Source organism: Falco punctatus (assembly GCF_963210335.1).
Source record: "Falco punctatus genome assembly, chromosome: 1".
NCBI lineage: Eukaryota > Metazoa > Chordata > Aves > Falconiformes > Falconidae > Falco > Falco punctatus.
In genome coordinates this window covers 50,719,361-50,741,742 of record NC_137580.1, presented here as the reverse complement: position 1 = coordinate 50,741,742, position 22,382 = coordinate 50,719,361, and the positions used below count along the sequence as shown (strand labels likewise).

Sequence of the window (22,382 nt, the reverse complement as noted above, 5' to 3'; positions counted from 1 at the left end):
CAGGCCAGATTTATTTCACATTCAATATTACTCACTTAGAAATAGGCAAACCCCAAAAAACGGCAGAAATAGTAATATAACCTATTGTTTGTACATTACAAGAAAGCAAAAAGATTCACTAATCCAACTGGCCTCTTTTCCTCAGTTTTTCACTACTGCACTGTTTCAATAAAATACAAATAACAATCGTAATAATAGATATAAAATGTGAAGCTAAATACCTCTGGAAATTAAAATTTATGGCTCTCCTAGCAACTGTATCTCACACGCTTGCATATATGCAGTATTCTGCATGGTATTTGGTGTGGGCTTTTGTGCTTCTACAGCAATGAAGTTGAATTATGGTTGCTGTGGGAACTATATCTTTGAATTTCTTGACTTGTGCTACCATCTGATCTCAAATGTTACATTAACATAGGTAAGCATTTGCTGTTTTTTTCCATAAAAAGAAAAAAGGAATCTACATGGATGGTTACATATTTAAATGCTCTCACCAAAGAAACAACACACAGCTCCATGTCTGGAGCAGTACAGATCTCTAATGATTCTCACACTGCATAGCCAAGAAGTAAAATAGAGCCATGTAAAACCTGTGAGCAGCAGGGTACCTACAGAAATAGCAGTGTATGGTAATGTCATTAAAAGTTTGGGTTTTGCAATCCTCCTTTATTTCTTTAACTTTTTAACTGCAGGGTTTGAGTACATGCTTTCTTTCAGGCATTTGATGAGAAGATATATATACACACGTTGGTCAGATGCTTTGTAGCTTCTTTCTAAGTGAGTTTGCTACGCAAGTGTGACAGGGCTATCAAAATCAGTATTGCCTAGCACCAGCCAGCAAAGGCACTGCCCTACGTACTTTATGAACACACAGGAAAAGGTGGCAATTTCTATCGTAAGAGTATTGAGGACTGACATCTGATGTGTAATACAGGTCACAAGCTTCTACAGAGACTCACCTTAGCACAGGAGAGCAATAGTCTCTTAAGGCTACTAGAGATGGTTTTTAGCAGAGGTTAGTTGTCTCGTGGTAGAATCAAGAAAGCTCAAACACTGTACATTTTAAGTTTTGATGTCATCAGGAAAAAGGGAGTCAAATCCTTTAACACACCTCTATGTGTTTTTGGAATTGTTACTGAATAAATATGCCTCTAGAATCATCAGATTAGAAATCAGAAATACCAAGTTAATATCACAGTATTTTTTAAGTGAGATAAACTGCATTGCACAGTTGCTACTTCCAGAAAAGTCTCAGTATATCATATATAGTGATATCTATCATAGTATATCAACATAGGTATCACATTTTAAGTAAGACTTGTAATTACTGTGGAGAAGCTTGAGCAGAGAAGGAAACCAAAGAGCAACATCAAGCCACAAAGCTCCTGAGGCACAGTGGCACCTTTCTGAAGAAACATCAATGCAAAGCTGCACTCTCAACACACTTGGCAAACCTGCAAGCTCTCCTTAGCTTCCACTTAGAAGAGGTGGATGTTCCACTAGAGCAAGTATTCTAAGGGCTGAAAATCTCTAAGAAACCCAGGAAAAGCAGTCAAACTGAAATGTGGCTGTGCTTTCCTGGTTTAGAATAGAGGAGACAGCATGCACTGAAAGCAACAGTTTGCCAGGCTTAAGAAACAAAGAAAAAAATCTGTTCACATGACAAACCTCAAGGGAAAATAACCACACTTTGAATTTTTTTAATTGTAGTGCATGAAAAGACTATTTTTTTAAAATGTGAGCACATTCTTATTTAAAATTGATTGTATCTACCCTGCATATCATTTTGAGGGACTTCAATTTAGGGCTTCTTGCAAACCAAATCTGAAGCATGAAATATTTCCAGAACAAACTCAATTTCAAAGCAGAATTTATAATGCTAACACAAGAGTTTATCAGACAACCTTCAAAAATAAGATTTATCTGATGGACAAACCCAGATACCAAGAAAAAACAGTCTGTATTAACAATTTCTAAGATCATGAATGTTATTCAGTAAAACAGTTCTGACAAGAAACCATTAAGTCTTGCAAGAATAACACTTCTACTTGCATATTTGTTTCTAGTCATAACACAAGAATTTATTCTAGGTATAAAGAGAAGGAATATTAATATAATTTGTATCTCCCAAAGAAATTGTGGGTTATTTTCATTTCAGGATTCCAAGAAGACTCTACTAAATATGTTAATTAGTTACAGTAGTTGTTTGATATAGAAAGGTATATGTCACTAACAATGCAACCATGCTAAATAGTTTTACAAGACCCTTTTGATTGACACATGCCCTCTCTATGAAAAGAACATCAAATCAATGGCCCTTGTTAGTGTCTAGACATAATTGTCTCTGAATTGAATACATCATCTTTAACTGCAATACCAAAATGGTTCCAACTAAAATAATGGAACTGTCTCTTGCATCATACTTCAGAATACTTTGCAGAAATTACATAATACGATAGGTGGAGAAAGATTTGAGGTTAACATTTTGCATATTCCTGCAATCAACCCAACTCTATTTGCTGTGACATAAGCATGCATTCTGAAAAGAAACTGTATTTGATGGAAGACTTAAAAATATACAAATAGGTCATCAGTTTTAAGAACATACAAATATTTTAAAATACTACATATTTGAACCCATAGCCAGGTACCACACATGTGCAAAATATTATGTATATAACACAAATAGTATTTATTTATGTACTTAGTCTGAAACCTGGAGGAGGAAAAAGTCAAACACATGTACATTGATCTAATTTAACTTTGATTTTTATATAAACCTTGCGTGAACATAAGAAAACAGTGTGTGTGTGCACATACATTTGTGTCCATGTAAAAATATATAAAGAATTTTCAAAAGTATTTTACAAAATAACTCAAAATAAACCACAGAGTTCATGTTGGTACACTTAAGTTTAGGAATGTTGTACACAACTTCTTAATGTAATGTCTAAATGCTGTAACAGAGCAGTCTGTAAATGTAACCTTCAAAGTCTTATTACAATACCACATATAGGTATGAATGGAATCCAGCGGTAATTTCCATGATAGCAATCATATTTAGAGATTTACTAATTGGAAATCTGAAGTCAGTCAACAGCAGGATACTACCACATGCATCACTATTCAGTGTTGATAAAAAATGAAATGCTTCATTCCCACCCTTCAGTGGCCCTGTAAGGACTTTTATTATCCTGTGTTTATCTCCAGAAAAAGAATCATGGAATCATTTAGTTTGTAAAATACCTTTAAAATCATCAAGTCCAACCATTAACCCAGGACTGCCAAGTCCACTACTAAACCATGTTCCTAAGCCCCACATCTACGCATTTTTTAAATGCCTCCAGGGATGGTGACTCCACTGCTTCCCTGGGCAGCCTGTTCCAATGCTTCACAACCCTTTTGGAGAAGAATTTTTTTCCTAATATCCAACCTAAACCTCCCCCAGAACAAGTTGACACTGTTTCCTCTCATCCTATTGCTTGGTACTTGGGAGAAGAGACCAATACCCATCTTGCTACAACCTCCTTTCAGGTAGTTGTAAAGAGCAAATAAGTTATCCTCTGAGCCTCCTTTTTTCTCCAGGCTCAACCACCCCAGTTCCCTCAGCCTCATAAGACCTGTTCTCTAGACCCTTCAACCAGCTTCGTTGTCCCTCTTTGGACACACTCCAGCATCTCAAAATTCACGTGAAATGTGAAAGCATGATTACCACAAAGAAATAAGAGGCACAGTGCTGTATTCACTCCTCTTGATTAAAAACAAAGACAAGCTTCATAATACTAAGAGTATTCTCCTTAACACTTAGTGACAAAAAACAGGGAACATGTTATTCAGTGGAAAAAAAAAGAAAAAGATTCATTTGTTTCTCAGTACTCTAGTTACCTTAGGAAACAAACCCACATCACTACGTCAGTTCTTAACACAAAATGACCAACAATGAACCTGAAGGTAGGATAGCTTTGACAAGATTTATCGTTATAGCAGATAGCAATCTGGAATTCCACCAACCAATAAACACCAAATCCTAGCTAAATCATGCACTTTAAAACATGCCCGGAGAAGTCTGGTCTCCTTCCTGACCATCAGTACGAGTTTTAGTAAGTATATGTTATAATGCCTTCTCCTGGTACTTCATGGTCCTTTACTTTTATACAGCATAATAAATGGTATATTAACTCACTATAAATTGCACTACAGTTCGAGAGAGAGTGAGTGCATCATTGTGTGCACATTAGTTTTGCTATTTTATATGTTGTTATTTTCATAATACTACCTGTATCTGCTTACTGGGACAGAAGAACACCCCTTACACAGAAAAAATATAGTACAATGGCTGAGAAGCCACCTCCATCTCTCGTGGAGCTGTACTGAGGAAGGCCAGCCACAACAATTTTCCTGCACGCTACAGAAAACGTCTGTAAACATTCATGGCACACTAGTCAGAAACATTTACGTTTTAAAAGACTCAGCATATTAAAGAAAAGGGACTTCAATCATTATATCAACCAAAGGTTTCAGGGCATTATACAAACGCAATGTCTAAAGACAAACACTGAACTGATACTGAAAACTGAATCAAATTAAAGAACTAAGTCTCTAAGGATGTCCTTAGAAATCAGAAAACTATGAACTGAGTGAATAAAAAGGCATCACATGAAATCTCTACTCTCAGCCTTCAAGGAAAAAAAAAAAAAAAAAAAAAAAGTCCATTAGGGGTTTTAAAGGAGACTTTGTCAAGTTCACAACTGCTAGAAATTTATGAGGTAGCTCCCTCTTCTGGATCACCAAACAATGACAATTCAACTTAAATGGCAAGATGCAGAATTTGGCTAGTAAATAACACCTTTCACTGTTTTGGAGTTTTGTTACATACCATTAGGCGACCACACAGAGACTTAGAAAGATGCAAGCTACTGACCATTATTTTGAATAAGGAGTTTATATCTGAATAGCAAACTAAGAGAGAAAAGTAGTTGAAACCCCTAATAATTTGGTATCACTTTGGAATTTTTTTTCATTGTACAAACATGCAAAATAAAAGCTATTGACTTCTGCTTTAAATCTCTGAATTATTCAGTAAAAAGTGCAGAGACTTAAAGCAGTTTACAGAAAAGAACTGATAAATGAGAACATTAAAACCAGGTCACTTTCCCACCTGTATAACCTGCAATATGACTTCTGGATTCATATTTGCAGACGTTAAGCTTCCATATTGTAATTCTTGAGACAGAAGAATCTTATCTTCTTGGAATTTCTTTCAGCTTTGACATGTTTATGCAGAAAAAAACCTGCACAGTAGGAAAAACTTCTCTGCACATCAGCTATTCAGACATTCTCCAAGGCAACTTAGGCAATTTCTGCACACATTTATGAACTGGAATTTAAAAGATCATAAAATGGGTACTCTCTACGCCTATATAAAACTCAGCTCCACAAAGGAACCCTGGCTTTCCAACTTGACCTATAATGGAAAAGGAGGCTTTGTGAAGATCTGGTGATTTTTCTGCATCTCAGCTGGAACCACAGGTGATTATACACTCCTGTCCATCACTATTCAAGCTGAATGATAGAGTTTATCTTTAATGCAAAAATTAGTCTACATGGCAAATTTGTGGCCCAAATGAAATCACAGTTTACTTCATCAGTGTTATTATGAATAATAAAATCACAACATAAATTATTGCACATTTAATGAGAAAGAGGGAGCATAAAAGATGTCCCTGTTAAATTCTGGGCTAGAAAACTTGAAAGCATGATTTTTGACTTGCTAATACCTGCATAATCAGGCACAGAATGGTGTGATTTCATCTTTCATGATATGTATACTGAGTGCATCTTAAAGGATGTGGCCAACTGAAACACCCAAAGAAATTCCAATTATTCAGGCATGGATAAAACCAAAATTGACAGAAATTATGTGGATGGAACCAAAAGGATCTATAAAATAGTATGCCTTGTAGACTTGGAAATAGTGAGAGACAGAGGGAAAAGAGCTAAGGTTTGCTATGCAGGCACCTGCTGCAAACAGCAGACTTCCAATGACACAGAGAAGAGACCCCTTTGTCAGACTCTGCAACAGTCAATTGACTGAGACTCCCTACAACCCCCTTAGCAGAGAGAAGTGTTACAGAGGACAATGGGAAAGAAAAACCAAAGCTGAGGAAACTAACAGAAACTAGAAAACCTGACTAAGTATGTAAATAAAGATATTAAAAAGGGTCAGACTGGGAGGAAAGAAAACAGATCTGTGGAAGGTTAGAGAGTAAAAAGGCAATCAGCTTAAGACCACATCCTGGAAACTGAGATGTTGAAGGCTGCAACTTCCGGCATCAAAGAGCCAGATAATTAGCTAAAAAAGTACAGTATGTTAAAGTGGGCAAGTGAAGTCCTTGAAACGGGCAGTAAAATCTGAAAACCTGGTTAAAAAAAGCTCAGTCTGTTTTTCAAGCCTCATCCAAACAGCAACACCACTTTTCAGACTACAGAAAAGGAGCCAACATCTTCAGTCAGATATTTATGAAAGAAAATAATTAACAAAGTGTTAACAAAGTATTTATTTTATGGTCAAATGACACCTAATGACTCTTAGGAGGAAACATACTCTATCACCCATATTAAGTTCCAATAGAAACATTATGTAAGGATTTCATAAATCATTGTAATTAAATTGGTTTGATTTTTATGGAATTAATTAATTTAAGTACATTGAGATGATTTAATCAAAACACAAAATCAGGAAACAACAAATGAGAAATGTAAATAACCCACTCACCTTTTTCTTTTCATAACAAGTACATATACTTTCCAGTATTTTATTGACATTCAAGAAGTCTTTTTTTATAGTAGTCCACAGAAATATGTGAATGACAAATTCTTACAAAACCCATGCCATGTATAAACAAAGGCTCCATAAACAATAGATAAAAATATCACAAAATGGACTATTATTGTTGATAAGTATCACTAGAAGTAAAGCTATCATATGAATAAATATAACTTCAATATACCTTAATCCTTCAACTTTGTCTATCATGCTGAAATTTTCATATTGAGACAACATCAGACTGTGTAGCAACAAATAGAAGTATAATCAAATACCCATGTTTTCTCGTAAAGAGTCATTTATCAGGTCTGGTCTTAGCCACATACAACATCATAACAGAAGCAAAGTACAATGGCAACACTTTCCAGACAGGAGCCCTTTCCCTGCACTGCAGCAGCTTCCACACATCAGTGATAGTTAACCAACCAAACATCAGCATATGTGACTGTAAAATAAGGAGGAATGAAATGTAAGGAGTTGCTGAATGTATAAACAGAGATGTATGAAGTAGGACTGGAATAATAGTATCATCCAAATATACTAAATCAGAGGGTATATCAGGGAGCACGCAAGTCCTGTGATGCACCTTGCAGTGCTGTATGCAAGCTGGTAGTGTCCTAAATGTACACTGGGGTGAGACAAGGGGTATACCAGTCCCTTCCAAGCATCTTGGTTTCCTTTGAAGAAACCAAGAATTGTGGGGTGCAGAAAAGGCACAGTTCACTAAATGTCCAAATGGGACAACTGAGAGCCCAGAAATGTAAAGCAAACCCATCCAACTCATGGAAAGACATCTGTTCATGGTGATTATACTTCAAAAGAAATGTTGGCAAATCGTGGCATTTCAAGAAAGAGCTGCTACCACACCTTCTTATGAGACCAAGGAAAAAACAATTGTTTGGTTCGGCCAAAAAAGGACTGAGACGTGAAAGCATCTACAGATGGGAGATTTCCTATTTAATGAGGCCTTACTAATAAAGGCAAAGACTCACAAAGATGTTACTTCAGTTGTACGCTTGCGCAATCATGTTGCTTTCCACACAATTTGTAAAAAGTGGAAAAGACAGTATTAAACCAAATGCAGACTTACTGTCTTTGAAAACTACAGTAAACAAAAAGCTATTGTAAGTACAGTGAATAAATTCATATTCATTAGTGCACAGGTCTTCTAGTTCCTTCAAATGGTACAACCAAAGAGTATATTATCCATCTTATCTTCTCAACAAATTTCTCTTCAAATTACTCAGAAGTAAAAGAGAATGCTAGAGCAGCATATGGCAAGTAACAGGAAAGTTCACATTACAATTCACAAGGCACTAATGTTAACAGGGCTTTCAGCCATGCAAGAACATAAAAGTTACAAAAGAGATTAAAAGAAAATTTACACTGTAAACCAATTTCAGGTCTCTTATGAGCTAACTTTAAGAGTGAAAACTAAAAATGTGATTTTTATACTCAATCTTTTCATTATCCATATAATCATTACGGACTGTAATGCTACCTAGAACTTAATGCCAGCTTAGAATTCACAGCATAAAATATTTCAAACATGCTTTAACTTACACAAAGTTTGGAAGAAGTTAATGTGATTTGGAACTTAAAGCAGAGTGTCTGGAATAAGTAGTCCTGCCTGTTAACAGTCCACTAGATAGCCTGGGAAAACTGCAGATTTGACTTTTCAGAAGTCCAAAATACTTACTTAATAGCTGACATTCTGCTTCTATAAAAATCACTTCCTTAACTTTTGTATTTCACTTTGCCAGCCTGTAAATGGATACCCTAATACTGTTCTTCATACAGCTTTCGTGAGGCTGCACTTAATGTGAGCAAAGTGCTTTGAGATCTTTAGCATGAATAAAATATATTTTGCACTTAGACGTTAATTATAGAAGTAGCAATATTTGAAATAGGGTTTTGTTTCAAGGCAGCAAGACTAAATCAAATATGATTAGGCTTTGATTGTGAGGTTTTACTTACTATGCTCTATTTTTCCTTGCATTTCAAATATGCAATTTTGCTTTTCTGTTATGTAAATGAATGTTTTTCATCTAACACATCTATTTTTGGAAAAAAGAATAATTTTCTTTCCTACTCGTAAGACAGAAATGTTGCAGAACACAATTTTGAAGTCTAACTGACAGAGCACCACAGGGCCATTGCATGCATTCAATAGCAAAAGCAACAAAAGAGTGCCCAGAGGACTCATTAAACAAGATTATTAATATGTAAATGTTTGTCTATATGAATATATACGTATGTAAAAACACAATAATATTGAATATAGATTAGTTAGTCCTTCTGTCCATTGTTTAGGTGATCCTAACTAATGCAGCTGCAATCACAACAGATTTAGCCTTTTTGAAAAGTAAAAAGAACCGGGATAAGCATAGAAAAAAAAAAACTCTGCATTGAAGTCATAGGAACAATTCATTTTAAGCTAAGGATTCTGTTTGGCTCTGTGAATTTAAGTTATTTTGGAAGCAAACTTCCACAAAGGAAAAGGTTTAGACTTTATCCACAACACTGGCATGCAAAAGAGGTAAACCACCTGCCACAGTAGTCCTTTCTTGCTTTCCACTTCTGCAAAGCATGCTAATTGTATTGCTGTGTTTGTTAAAAGACAACACATATTCTGGAAAATACATGTCATATTTATATATAATCCTATCAACATAAACAGGGTTTACTACCTGCAGATTAATTTGATTCTATAGCTCATGTAACCAAATTACACTACTTCAGCCTGTTCCTAGTCTCTGAATTTCACATATTCTCATGCTGAGTGAAGAAAACACCTAAGACACCCGTTTAAGTCATGGAGTAAAACTGAGCATCCATAAATTGCCAGTTCAAAAAGAACTGAAGCCTGGATTAGCTAACTAACTTAAAAAATTATGTCATGTGACAAAAGATGTCCCAATATCATCCAAATCAAAGGAATAAAACACCTGCTGAGAAGAAAACATCGTAGTCTCAAAGCAGTGCTAAACCTGCTGAGTGTTTACCCCAACAAATAAGGTTAAAAAGTATATTCTATAAATGAACACAAGTGCCAACCTAAAGCTTGTTTTCAACATTCTATGATGCCTAAGAAATGCTGTCACTCACTCATTACACTCCCTCACACGGATGTAATTTCCACCCCCACCTATCGTCATCACATCTGGTTTGGTATTGTAGCTTCACCCCAAAAAAAAAAAATAATCATGTAGGCACAAAATCACAACACATTTTGAGAAATGCTTCAGTATGCAAGTGTGTGTTGTGTAATTACACACACGGTTAAGCATACCTTGAAATATAAACCACGGTGGAATAATTGTGTGGAGGGGATAAACTTAGCCCAAACCCTTGATCAAGCCATAGCTTATTATTAGTACACCGGGGTTTAAATCACTTCTACAAACAGTAAAACACAAAACACAACACAAAGCATAACACCCCACAGAATCACAGATAATAAAGTTAAAAGAAAACCCAAACAAGTAGTCTGTCTACCTGCCCCAAGGCAAGATCTGTAGCTTTATTACTTCAACCTATGTTTGTGAAACAAGCCTTAAATACCTCAAGTGAGTGAGAGTTCGTTGTCTACCTACCCTACGGCTTCACTGCTGAAAGGCCTTCCCTAATGTTTAACCTGAAGCCGATCTGTTAGAGCGTGGCAGTTTCCTTAGCACTGCGAAGTTTGTCACTCCAGCTGAACTTGTGATACATTTTAAGCCCTTACAAATAGTAAAGGTGCTTGCCTCAGAAGCACCTAACACCAACAAACCAGAATATCGAGATGAGGTCCCAGCTCCACTTAGCTCACTGAACTCAGGCACAGAAGTACACTCACAGAGACTGCACACCATGCATCTGGCATACTGGAAAATACAGGCTGGCACCCAAGTTTAAAAACTCTTTGTGTTCAAAATCTTACACGGTTCAGAGGTGGAGGGAAGACTTTCTTGCCCTGGCACCCAAAGGCTGTTCCTTTTCTGATCACAGAATGTTAAAAAATAAAACTTTCCAGGCTACCTCTCTTTCCAAAGTTGGGGGTGGGGGGGTGGGGAAGGGCCATAAAACTTCCCAGCAGGTACCACACAGCCTCCCTCACACCAGTAGCCACTGACACCAAGGCCAAGATAACTTACGTCACTTAGGCCACTAGCTGGAAAACCTAAATCCTCCCCATAAAACAAAACCAAACCAGCCAAGACGCTTACACGAGGCCCAGCACATGCAGACTGTCAGTGGTCTCTCCCTGCCAGCCCACCTGCCCTCATGCCTTGGGCCCACACCCCGTCTTTGCTACCTCAGGTCCCAGGTGGCTGCTGCGTCGTGTCACTGCCTCTCCCACCAGTGAGCCACGTTCCTCCACACTCTGCCGGACGGGGCAGTGGTCGAGGAGACGCGCCCCACCTCAGCACCCCTGTACTCACCTTCAGAGACCTCAAACTCGGCTGCTCCATTGAGCTGGTAGAGGCACCAGTCCACCGCGCTCTCGCCTGGGGGGCCGCCAGCTGCGCGGAGAGGAAAGGCACAGTCAGCCCGGGCACCCAGGGCCGACGGGGAGGAGAGGGCTAAGGGAGGCAGAAGGGAAGGAGGGTGGCGGAGGAGAAAGGCAGAGCCGGAGGAGAGATGGAAGGGGCAGAGGAGGGAACGGAGAGATGAGCAGGGACCAGGGAGCGCCGGGAAAACGAGAGCGTTTCCAGATACCCTGCTTATGGGACATGGGTGTTGCCCTCCGAAAGGCGCCCAGTGCTCTGAACTGCTATTTGCTTTGCTCCCAGCGCCGGTAGCTCGGGGCGCCTCCTCCTTCTCCCAGCGGAGCAGGCGGCGCAGCGCTGCCTCGGGGCGCTCAGGGAGCCGGGGGAGGGAGGACGGGAAGGAGGGAAGGCTCCGCCCGGAGCTCCCGGCGGAGGCGGCGCAGCCTCGCCAGGACCCGCCGCGCCCGGCACCGGCGGCCCTGCCGCGGCCCCAACAGGTGTGAGGCGGCGCGGCGGCCCCGGCACGGCGGCGGGGCTCGGGGGGTGCTGGCCGGGCCGCCCCCAGCGGGGCGCCGCGGGGCCGGGTGGCCGCGCTGTCTGAGGCGAACCCCAGCCTCGGCGGCGGTGGAACGCGACGCCACAGCCTGGCCTTCCCCCCGGCCTCCCGCCGCGGCCCGCAGTAGAGGATGCTGCCCGTTGTTGGGCCAGCTTCAGTCATGAGCTCCCCACCGCCTGCCCCCGTCACCCCACAGCCTCTTTGCCTGGCACACTGGGGCCATATCCCCAGCTGCAGCACGCAGCCCCTGGAGAACGCCTCACACCAAGGCATCTCCAGTGTCACCCACGCTGGTGTCCCTACAGCCTCCCCTGGCTTGCCACACCAAGCACTGGCAGCTGCGTTTTCCTCACAACAGTCACCTCAGTTCTCCTACCATCCCTAGGCTGTATAGGCTGTCGTAGGGATAAAGGCTGCAAATACGATGTAAATTGTCAGGTTTATATTTGCTGAAATCACTGCAAGGCTGAAAAGTGGGTTTCATCTGGTCCATGGATCCACAAACTGTCTCTACAGTGTCCATGACAGGTAAGTAGGAAAGCAAACCTGTTATTGAGTAAGTTGAGGTGTCCTCTGCAGGCATCTTTGCCTCCACTGGAAAACGTTGAGAGGAATGGCAAATTTTAAAACACTGAAACAGCTAGAACAAATTTACATTAATCAATGCCTTTATTCTTACAGACATCCACCCCAAAAATACGACATCAGGGAAATACAAAGGTACATTAATTGTTCTGTTCACCAGCTGGCTTTCTTGATAGTTAATTTAACAGAATTGTGACTGCTTAGCTTATAGCTGGCAGCATCCCGCCTACATCTTCTGTCTTTTTGAGGTGAACAGTGTCAGAGACCCACGTATAGCACAGCTCGTGTCAGAGCAAACACACTTTGTATGGGCAAATGAGAAAAGCTTAAGAAATAATACAGGAAGACTATAATCAAGCTATACTAAGAGATTAGGAGCCAACAAGAGGATAAAATACCAATGTAGGCAGCTGTCATGGCACATTTACACTGGCTCCTCCACCTAGCTTTTTGCTGTTTGTGAAACAATATATAAATGGTGGGGAAGCGTTATTTCAGCATAAATTCTACTTGATTGATTCATCTCTTTTTACAGAAAACCCTCTGATGCCTTTAGGTGTGTGAACCGTGGGCAGTTTGATTCAATTTTTCCTGATAAAAATATTCTGTTCAAATATTTATATTCTCCACTGCGTCCACGACAGTGTCACACTGTGGCCTTTGTGAAAGAATAAGGAGGACAATTACACTTTCAGAAGGCAATAGGTTTAAAATGGGAGTAATATTCTGCAAACATTCTCTGCTACTTTTATAAAAAAAGCAGAACACCAACACTTGCAGTTTCCTGGGAACTTCACCTAAATTACAAAGACCGTAATGCCTTCTGAGGTAAAAGAACACCAGTTCATTTAGACAGTGTGTGTATATATATCTCCAAGCCATATGTTCGCTGGATGTGCATTAGCTTTCTTGGAACCGAAAAGGTTTAAGCTGATGATTTGAGGAAAAAAAGAATATCATAGAGCTGTATTAAAGTAAAGCTTCACCCAGCTGCTTACAGTGATAGTAATTCCCCCTACAAATTACCTACAGACCTTGATTGCTCTTCATGACAAGGTATTATCATAAATAAAATTAACCTTAGCATTCCAGTGTTTGCCTCTGCTTTTTGGAGAAAACTTCAGTCTACCATATTAATTAGTGAACAAGGGCCCTGTTGTGGGGGAATCCATTCAGATTAGATTTAATTTTTATAAAAGGTAGCAATGTTATGCTGCTCAACTCAATATTACCGACTTACATAGCATTTTTCATTCTGGACTTCAAGTATTTACAAGCTTTATATGTTAAAAAATTCATCGAGTTTGGCATGTAATGCATCACGCTTTTTTTTTCTTTCTAAAATGAGGAGACGGATGCAAATTGCATTTAGTGTGTGTGATCTGTTTCTACAGGTATCTTAAATATTGAGATGGGTTAATTTGCACCCAAGTGCCAGCTAGTCCAGTATGCATCCGCCTTTTACCAATGTAAGACTGTAGATGGACACCCTTAAGCTATTTGTGATTGTTTCCTTCAGAGAGATAGCTGGTTTAACTAGGCTTGTAAACTAGCAATGCTAAATCAACAAACTTGAAAGTAGGAGCAGGTACCATCTGCATCTGATGTCCTTGACATTTGCATTGTCAGAAAAGAGCTAAGAAATTAGCATTATACGTTTTGCCATTTCAGGATTGCAAGGTTGTTAAAAGCATGTAATTTACACAAGCTAGAACTTCAGCAAGGTAGTAATTTTAAAGTTTGTGTGCAGTCTGTGTGTATTTTAAAGAGAAAGTTTTAAAAAATAGTTTAATCTGGTTTGGCTTTCAACATCACAATGATATATAGGGCAGAAATTGGTGCAACTGCAGACAAAACTTCTGAGGATACATTACCCTACAACAATTTTTAATTAAGGTTGGATTTTTTTTTCCTTTTCACTAGGACTTTATGCAGACAGAAGAGTATGCATTTTCAGTTCTCAGCACAGGGTCCACCTCTTGCTAGCAGCAGTAAAACAAGTGATAAAACCCATTTAAATGGAACCAGAAGGTCAACCACATAAATAAGAATTAATCGTGCTACCACTTCAAAGACACAGACAACAATCCATCATGAACTATTATACCCTGAAATAAAGAACTAGCATTCCACTCAAAAGAATTTCCTCAAAAAAAAAAAATATTTATAGCTGTCCAAGGTGTAGTACTCAATATCTCTCTGATCAGTCTAGTTTTGTAAGAAAACCAGCCCCAGGCTTACCAACGAAAGCCACCAGGACTACCCAGGGGCTGCGGCTTTAACTAGCTCTTGCACCCGGCCGCAGGGACCTCAAATAGCCGCAGAGCAGCCCGGGGCTAACACGAAGTCACGCCCTCGTGCCTCAAAATCCTTTCACGTAAAAGAAAACTGCTATGGCGCTTTTTTTTTTTTTTTTTTTTTTTTTACAAAGCAGCTGCTCTCGAGAGGCGAGCCTGACGCCGGGAGGCGGTGCCGGGCGGGACGCGGAAGCGCGGTGGGGAGCCGCCATGCGTACCCCGCTGCTCCTGCTGCTGCTCCCCAGCCTCCTCCCGCCAGCCCGCGGCCGGGCCGAGCTGCGGGCCTTCGTGGTCGCCCACAGCCACATGGACGTCGGCTGGGTTTACACGGTGCAGGTGGGGCCCCTTCGGAGCCAGGCTGTCCGGGGTGCATACGGCGCGGCCGGCTTCTCCCCGGGACGGCCCGGTGGGCTGCCGGGGCACGGGTGGGCATGTCGGCTGGGGGCTGAGCCTCTCCCGCTGCCCGGCCGCAGCTCAGCTCCCTGGGCGCCTACGAGCTTGCAAAACTACCCGGAGCCGTGGACCGCTGGTAGTAGGGTGTCTACCTGCTCCTGTCCTAACACCCACCCGCTTGCAAAGGATCGTATAAATCCTTGTAAGGTGCATCTCCTGCCCTGAGTCTGTCCGGGAATGTGCTCCATCACCGGGTGTTTCGGAATCCTGACGCTCGTTTGGAGCAAGCAGGGTTAGCTTAGGAGCTGTGCCCATGAATTTTGGGTTTGCATGCACTTGTGTTCTGCAGGATGCTCCTGATGGATTTTTTTTTTTCTTTTTTTTTTTTCAGAGGAAAATCTTCAATCTCTTTCATGGTGTGCTTGGATTATGTGGCAGGTTTTCACGGTCTTTCTGTTTCTCTTGTTACTAAACCAAAACTCCAGGAAAACTTCCTGTTTTTTCTTCGAGATGAGAGCAGGATACCAGGGCCTCCATAGTTGGGGTGGGGTTGGAGTCTCCTTCTAGTGCCACAGAAGTGGAGTAACAAAGTAATTTTTACTAAATACATGAGATGCAGAGTAAAATAAATCAGGTGGGGCATTAATACCTTTTATATTTGTTAGTCAAAATGCTGAATTCATCTTCATTAGTATTAATTTCTTGCATTCCTGTGAAAGAGCTATGGGTGCTTCACTTGCTAGAGTGAAGTTGCATCAGATGTTTAACTAATAAAAAAGAGCTAATGGTTCACCGAGGCATTTGTGCTGTGCATGTGTTTTGTCCTCCCTTTTTAGGAAAGATTAGTGAATTTCTCTTAATACTCCAAACTCCTACTTAAATTGCATAAGGGAACATGAAAAGAATTTTTGTTCCAGTCAGTTAGTGGTAGAAAATCTCCTCTGAGAGAAATGAAACACATAATTTATTTCTCTCTCTCCCTTTTTTTTTTTTTTTTTTTTTTTTAAGAAGATGCAATTGCTTGAAGCCTCGGTTCCTCTGCTATTAAATCACAAGCATTAGCAATTCCTGTAGTCAAAAACCACAGAGGTTACCTGTGGATCATTTCAAATGCTCTGTAGTAAAGTGAAACCTGGAGGTAGCTCTCTGGAATACTAATGGGATCCCAACCAATTTTACATTTTTGGTTTGCTTAGTTAATAGGTTTCACTCGTGACTGACAACATGCTATATTTAGTGTTTCATTTCTCTATGTATAATGTGAAAAATATGCGTTTTATTTATGATATCAGAACAGCAATCTTCATTGCGTGCCAGAAATTGCAGTATTGATGGAGAATTCCAGCATTGGATGTACAATAAAACTTTTATTTTTTTCCTTTCAAAGCAAGCTATCTGTTGCAATTTGATAATAGTGGTACCATAACTTATGTGAGATGTGGCATCTCACTGACATATCTTGCCGTAACTGTGAAAGACACCTCACCATTGTCTAGAATGCAATACAAAACAATTTTTACATCATGCTAGAAGTTTAAAATCTATATTTAAATAAGTAAAATCTTGCCTGGTTTATTTATACTGGCTTACTGCTTATTGTTTCATTACTCATTATCTCATTAACTGATAGAGGATATGAATTGGAAAGAAAGTTATTACTGTTGCTTGCAAGTGTCCTGGTTTATGAGAACAATTATTTTCAATTCCCACCCAGATGACTGGGGTTTATAAAATTTATAGGATTGGGTAATATCTTACTGCTTAGCTCCAGCATAGTTTGAGTCAGAATATAGAGTGTCTTGCCTTAATGTCCAAAATACCTCAACAAATTATTTTCAATGAGTTACTACACAGAATATTTTAATATTGTATTAAATTTGAAAAGTCCTTGTTCAGCTCTTAAAATCTAATGTACTCCGCTATTAAGAACTAAAGTTGAACCTGATGCTGTAATCATTGTACATGTACTTGGATTTTAGGATGTATTGTTTGTAGCCAATTGCCAGTCAAAAATGAAAACTCCTTAGCGGTCATTTGTGTGTCACTGTTGAGTATTAATAAAACTTAAAAGCCATTCCCTTAGTTAAAAATTCATATTGTATTAAACATCTAATAATAATCTTGATTTAAAAAGAAACTTAAGAACTGATTGAGAAATCACTTAACAAGTAATTATTTGCATAAGCACTACAGTATTTTGAGCCATTACTCCTACACTTGGACGTTTTCCCTTTTCTAATCACACTTTAGCATTTTTACAAAGATAGCAGTATTTCAGTTGTAGAAAGCAAAGGGTTAGAAAAAGTTCATTCTGATTTGGATCACATAATCCCCTTCTTATTTCAAAATGTGATTTTCATATAGGGAACTTGCTTAAATTAATAATATGGATTCATATTTACATATCATACCCATCAGTTTTTATGTGGGTGAGAGATTTATGTGTCAATTACTTCAAGATGTATGTGTGCGTATTGTGGTGTGTGTTCTTAAGCAAGTACCAGTAGTTTAAGTAGAAAAGTGTTATGCTTAGTGTTAAAAATTACATGTGTTATAAATATATATATAATAATAATTGCTATAACAGGCAGATAACTTTGTTACAAAAAAACACAGACAGTACTGGAAATCCTAGGACCTCTGCTGTTGTCTTTAGGCATTCTGTATCACTTTGAAATGAAGTAAAGGCTAGAAGACTGGATCTGGACAGCAGAAGTTCTGGCAGGGATAAGTGTACATAAAATATCTTCATGTGCACAACTTCAAAATTAACGTTGTTAATTTGATACCATATCATAGGATATAACAGTGTGATAGGTTATTTGACTGCTACAGCTATCATGTTTGCATTCCAATAAAAATCCATGGGCCCTATTCTGGAATACATGTCGCATTAGGAACAACATAGACAGCGTAGATGCATAAATTCTCACACTGGGTGATTCTATGTCAGCTCATTCAAAGAGTCCTTTGCCAGTTAGGTTTTACTCTATCCTAAAACATCAAGCCAGATGGAGTTATTTCTCATGACTGAAGCTTCTAAGGCAGTAATAGTATAATTTACAGTATATGTATCACTGCATTACACTGGCAATGCACACCCATAGCACAGTCGTACTTGCTCTGAAGAAACAATTCTGGTAGTTTAGGTCATCAAAAGAAGAGCAGAAATGGAAGAATAAAGTGTGCATGTGGGTTTTTTAACTGTGTTGGTGCTAAGTCTTATATTCATGGCACTGTTGATGTAAGGGAAGGATGAAGACAGGGTAAGCTGTTCGCAGTACATCAAAAAGAAAGTGTGTATTGTTGCCGGCTGATCTTGGGGGAAGCCACGCCTTGATCTAGTCAGGTCCCCAGTCAGAGGATGTATTTTGAAGCAGAATGGCCCACAGGCTGTACGTAACGAGATAGAACTTTGTTGTTCTGAGTGTACAAATATGACATTTTTGATCTATCCCTTTTCAAGCCCAGTGAGTGTTCAGAACAGCCCATTTAACAGTGGCAAAATAGTTTGTTTTCTACTTTTTTTTCCTCTCTTTTTTCAGGAAAGTATGCATGCTTATGCAGCAAATGTCTACACATCTGTTGTAGAAGAGCTAACAAAAGGAAGGCAGCGCAAATTTATTGCTGTGGAGCAGGAATTCTTTCGACTCTGGTGGGATTCGGTAGCCACGGATATGCACAAGCAGCAGGTAAAGTTGCACTAGAGCCATGCTTTCTGTTAACAAAGCGTGCACGCTCTTTTCAGGGGACAAGGAGGGGCAAAGGATTTCACCATTTGCTTTTTACCCAGATCTTGTGTAAGCTGTTTCTGAATCTGGTGAAGGACTTTTAATTCTGAAGGCAGTTACAAGAGGTTAAAACCCCAGCTATAGATTAGAGCGGTAGGAGGTAGTAACCTTTGCACTGAACACTCTTTACACTTCACAGTTCTCATTTCATTGGTCACTTTGTTATTTGGGGGCATGCTAGTATAACATGTGGGTGATTCTGAAAGAGGCTGCACCAATATCTGTTAAACATCTGAAGCCTAACACTGCTCGCAAGAGGAACTTTTTTTCTTTCCAGTAAAGTACTGCTCAAAAACCTGCTCTTTGTAAACAAGGATAATGCAGCAAAGAGGTGACTAAAGATTCAACAGCAGTGTATTTTTCCTGGTAAAGACATGAAGTTGTATTTGTCACTGCTTCTCTGGCATGAAGTAAACATCCTGAAATCAACGACTGGGCTGGCAGCCTAGCAGCTGGTCATGGGTTACATTGCACTGCAAGATGTTTAAGTTTTGGACCTTAAAACTAGAGGGTATACAAGTGTGGCTTCCCATAATACTCACACAGAACTCCATGATCTGTTCTGTTACCAGGGTCCACCCAACAGTAGCATACTACTTGCTGTACTTTACATTCCGGTTTGTTTAAAGTACTAGATGTTAAGAGCAACATGTGAAAAAAAGACACCTCTTGTATGTTTTTTTTAACCTAGTCCTTCACTAAATTCTGAATTTTCTGTAATGTTCAGTATTTAAATAACAGCTTACAGTCTGTGTGCAGCTGATCTGTGTATGAGAGATTTTGCCGTGTATGGGCAGTTCAGTGTTTTTGTGTGGGTACTTTGCCCATACTTGCCTGTGCAGGACAATTTTCTTGGCTGTTTTTAATTAGAGAACTGTACTGTAAGTCTGGGATTGGGGAATTAAAGAAAATAGCATAGGAACTACTTTGTGCAGGGACAGAAGAGTACTCTAACTTTCTAAGGTAAGTTGGTCTTATTTCAAATATGTTATGCTGTTATAACCCAAGTATAAAGTAAAGGTCTATGTTTCTGGTATCTATTCTTGCTGTTATGTGGAATCCAGAAGAGTAAATGTGTATCACATTTGACCTCAGTAGTGCAAAACTACTACTTACAATTCAGCCTTTAATTTCCTAGCCTAATTACTGATAATTGTTGCTTTCAGGTGTTTTTAGTCAGTTTTCTAGTTACTTTATAGTTGCATCTCTGAAAACTAAAATTATTAAAACCACATTCCTCTTAAACCTGTATGTGAAACATTGAATCTATAGTAATATTTAAGAGCTATGATGCTTGCTGTTAAGTGACACATTTTAATGTTAGCAAGTTGGGCCTTGAAATTAGGTCACTCTCATTACTGTCCTGCTTTTTTTCACTTGAACTCTAGCATGAATGATTTTCTGTAGTACGAGCTCTCTGGTTTTAATTTTCCCCTTTTTTTTTTTTTTTTTTTTTACTTGGAATACAGGATTTAGTTTCTTTTGGAATGTCTGCTTTGGATTAGGGCAATAGAATTAAAAACTAGTAAAAAGTGCAGCCTGAGTACTGAAGCTGATTTTACAATTCAGATGAGAGTGAAATGTATTGCAGCAGTACTCAGCCAGATATGAACCTCCTAGTTCTCAGTGCATTTCTTGTGTGAACCATTCCTATCACCTTACCCTGGCTTGATGTCTGGGTGTTTTAACTAGGGGAAAAAAAGATGTGTGGCCACTTCTATCTGGTTTGTAGGGGTGAGTTCATGTAAGGATAGTAGTAATTGTCCCAAGGACCACAGATATGTTCTTCTACGATAGCAGCCTGCTGCTTCTAAGTACTGCTGCATCTGTTTCCTCTGTTTCTCCTTCCTTTTGCCCTGTTCTGGTTAGCAAAAGTGCTTGTCATTGCAGATACTGTTTTCTTTTTTTTCTAGGATTGGATATTATTTAAATTACTTGGATTATTTTTCTTGTGTTTTCAGACTTCCAGTGGTTACGTGAAACTTGCATTAAAAAAACATCTCCATGGCCCAAAGTTTGGATCAGAGTTATCATTTGAACATCCATCCAAATGGGGAATAATAGCCACAGATGCTTTTCATGTAGGTCAGGACCAGTTCTGTGCTGACACCAGATATCAGTTATCTGGTCTCCCAGCATGCTAATCAGTCACCACAGTCGGCTGGAACTAATTTAGGAATGCTGAGCCCTGAAGCGTTTTCACAACATTGTGAATGAGAGAAATGATTCTAATCAAAATTGACAATCTGGCATCGTATCTGAGCAGACACTGCAGGTTCCTGGGGTAATAAACATAATAGCTCTGGAATTGGCATCCTACATGGCGTGTATATATATATATATATATATATATATATAAAAAAAAGAAAAGGTGGATATTAAAATATGTATTTATTTAAACTTTCATTGTTGGAAGTTTGAGGTATCTTTGAAGTGCCAGCTAGTGAAGCAACTATAATAAAAACAGAAGACTCCCTAACACTTCTAGAAAGGGACACAGACTATTACATTGTCCCTCCAAACACTGCCCCCTGCTTCATCATGCACATTTGCTGAAAATTTTACTTGTCAGCATACTTCTTGTTTCTAGTGATTGAAATTAAAAAAAACAAACAAACAAACAGAAAAATCTTGAACAGTTGAACAGGTCTTAATATACTGACAGTTTTTAAACTAGGAAAAAGAGACCAGAAATGAAGTATAGCAGTGGGTTTATCAACCAAGCAAACATGCTACATGTGGAATAAATATTTCTTAATAAAGTATTCTGTCTCTTACAGGCTGAGCAACCTGTCTGTGCTCTGAAGGCAAAGTAAATGCATGCAGAGTAGAAGTGATATGTTTGTGGCCACGGTGTGATGGCACACTCTGTCTCCCTCCTGGATCCCACAGAACTCTGTTTCCAAGCTGTTAACGGGGTGGTAGACTGAAGGAAACCCAGGGAGCCTGGCCATGGCTACTTGCATGGGGTTCCATCGCTGCTTGCATGGAGTTGCATATTGCTCTCTCATCCAGCCACCCAGTGCCTTCCCTAGGCCAAGACAGATGCAGCAGGAGGAAGACTTTTGGAGAAGTACTAGTATCTTGTATCTTCTGTTATAATCCTCCAGCTTTAGTTGCCTTGAGGCAGGATCCTAGGCTGCTGCCAGTGCAGTGTATGGGGACAAGTTAGTGTTTAGGTAGTATAAAGGCGTGGTAACAGCCCTACTGAGAAACACCAGAAGGTCAGAGTCTGCCTAGCAGTGCATCCTTTGTGCCTGCTGCCTGGTTTCAGTGTAAGCTGGGTAAACCAATGCACTGTGCAGTGTGTTAGTATGCTTTTTTCTTCCCCTCCATCTCCTTTCGGTAGCACTTAGTACAGACAGCCTTTTATCCCACTTTTGTCCTGAATGCCTTCTTGACAAGTGTTGTGTCTAGGTAATGTGCTGTGATCTGAAATGAATTTGCAGCCTTTTTGGATAA

The 22,382-nt window shown here is 39.5% G+C and overlaps 2 protein-coding genes across 3 annotated transcripts in view; one reads left to right on the top strand and one right to left on the bottom strand.

Moving 5' to 3' along the window:
• Positions 1 to 14,807, bottom strand: part of PPP2R2C (protein phosphatase 2 regulatory subunit Bgamma) — a 209,737-nt gene extending 194,930 nt beyond the window's left edge. The window contains 2 exon segments of the mRNA XM_080373473.1: positions 11,251 to 11,331; positions 12,401 to 14,807. Coding sequence (XP_080229599.1) covers positions 11,251 to 11,331; positions 12,401 to 12,437 — 118 coding nt within the window. The 5' untranslated portion in view covers positions 12,438 to 14,807.
• Positions 14,808 to 14,902: 95 nt separating this feature from the next.
• MAN2B2 (mannosidase alpha class 2B member 2) overlaps positions 14,903 to 22,382 on the top strand; it is a 46,190-nt gene continuing 38,710 nt past the window's right edge. For both annotated transcript variants that reach the window (XM_080373414.1, XM_080373415.1), the window contains exons 1-2: positions 14,903 to 15,072; positions 18,675 to 18,821. In XM_080373414.1, the coding sequence (XP_080229540.1) occupies positions 14,947 to 15,072; positions 18,675 to 18,821 (273 nt within the window). In that variant the 5' untranslated portion in view covers positions 14,903 to 14,946. The remainder of the gene's footprint in view (positions 15,073 to 18,674; positions 18,822 to 22,382) is intronic.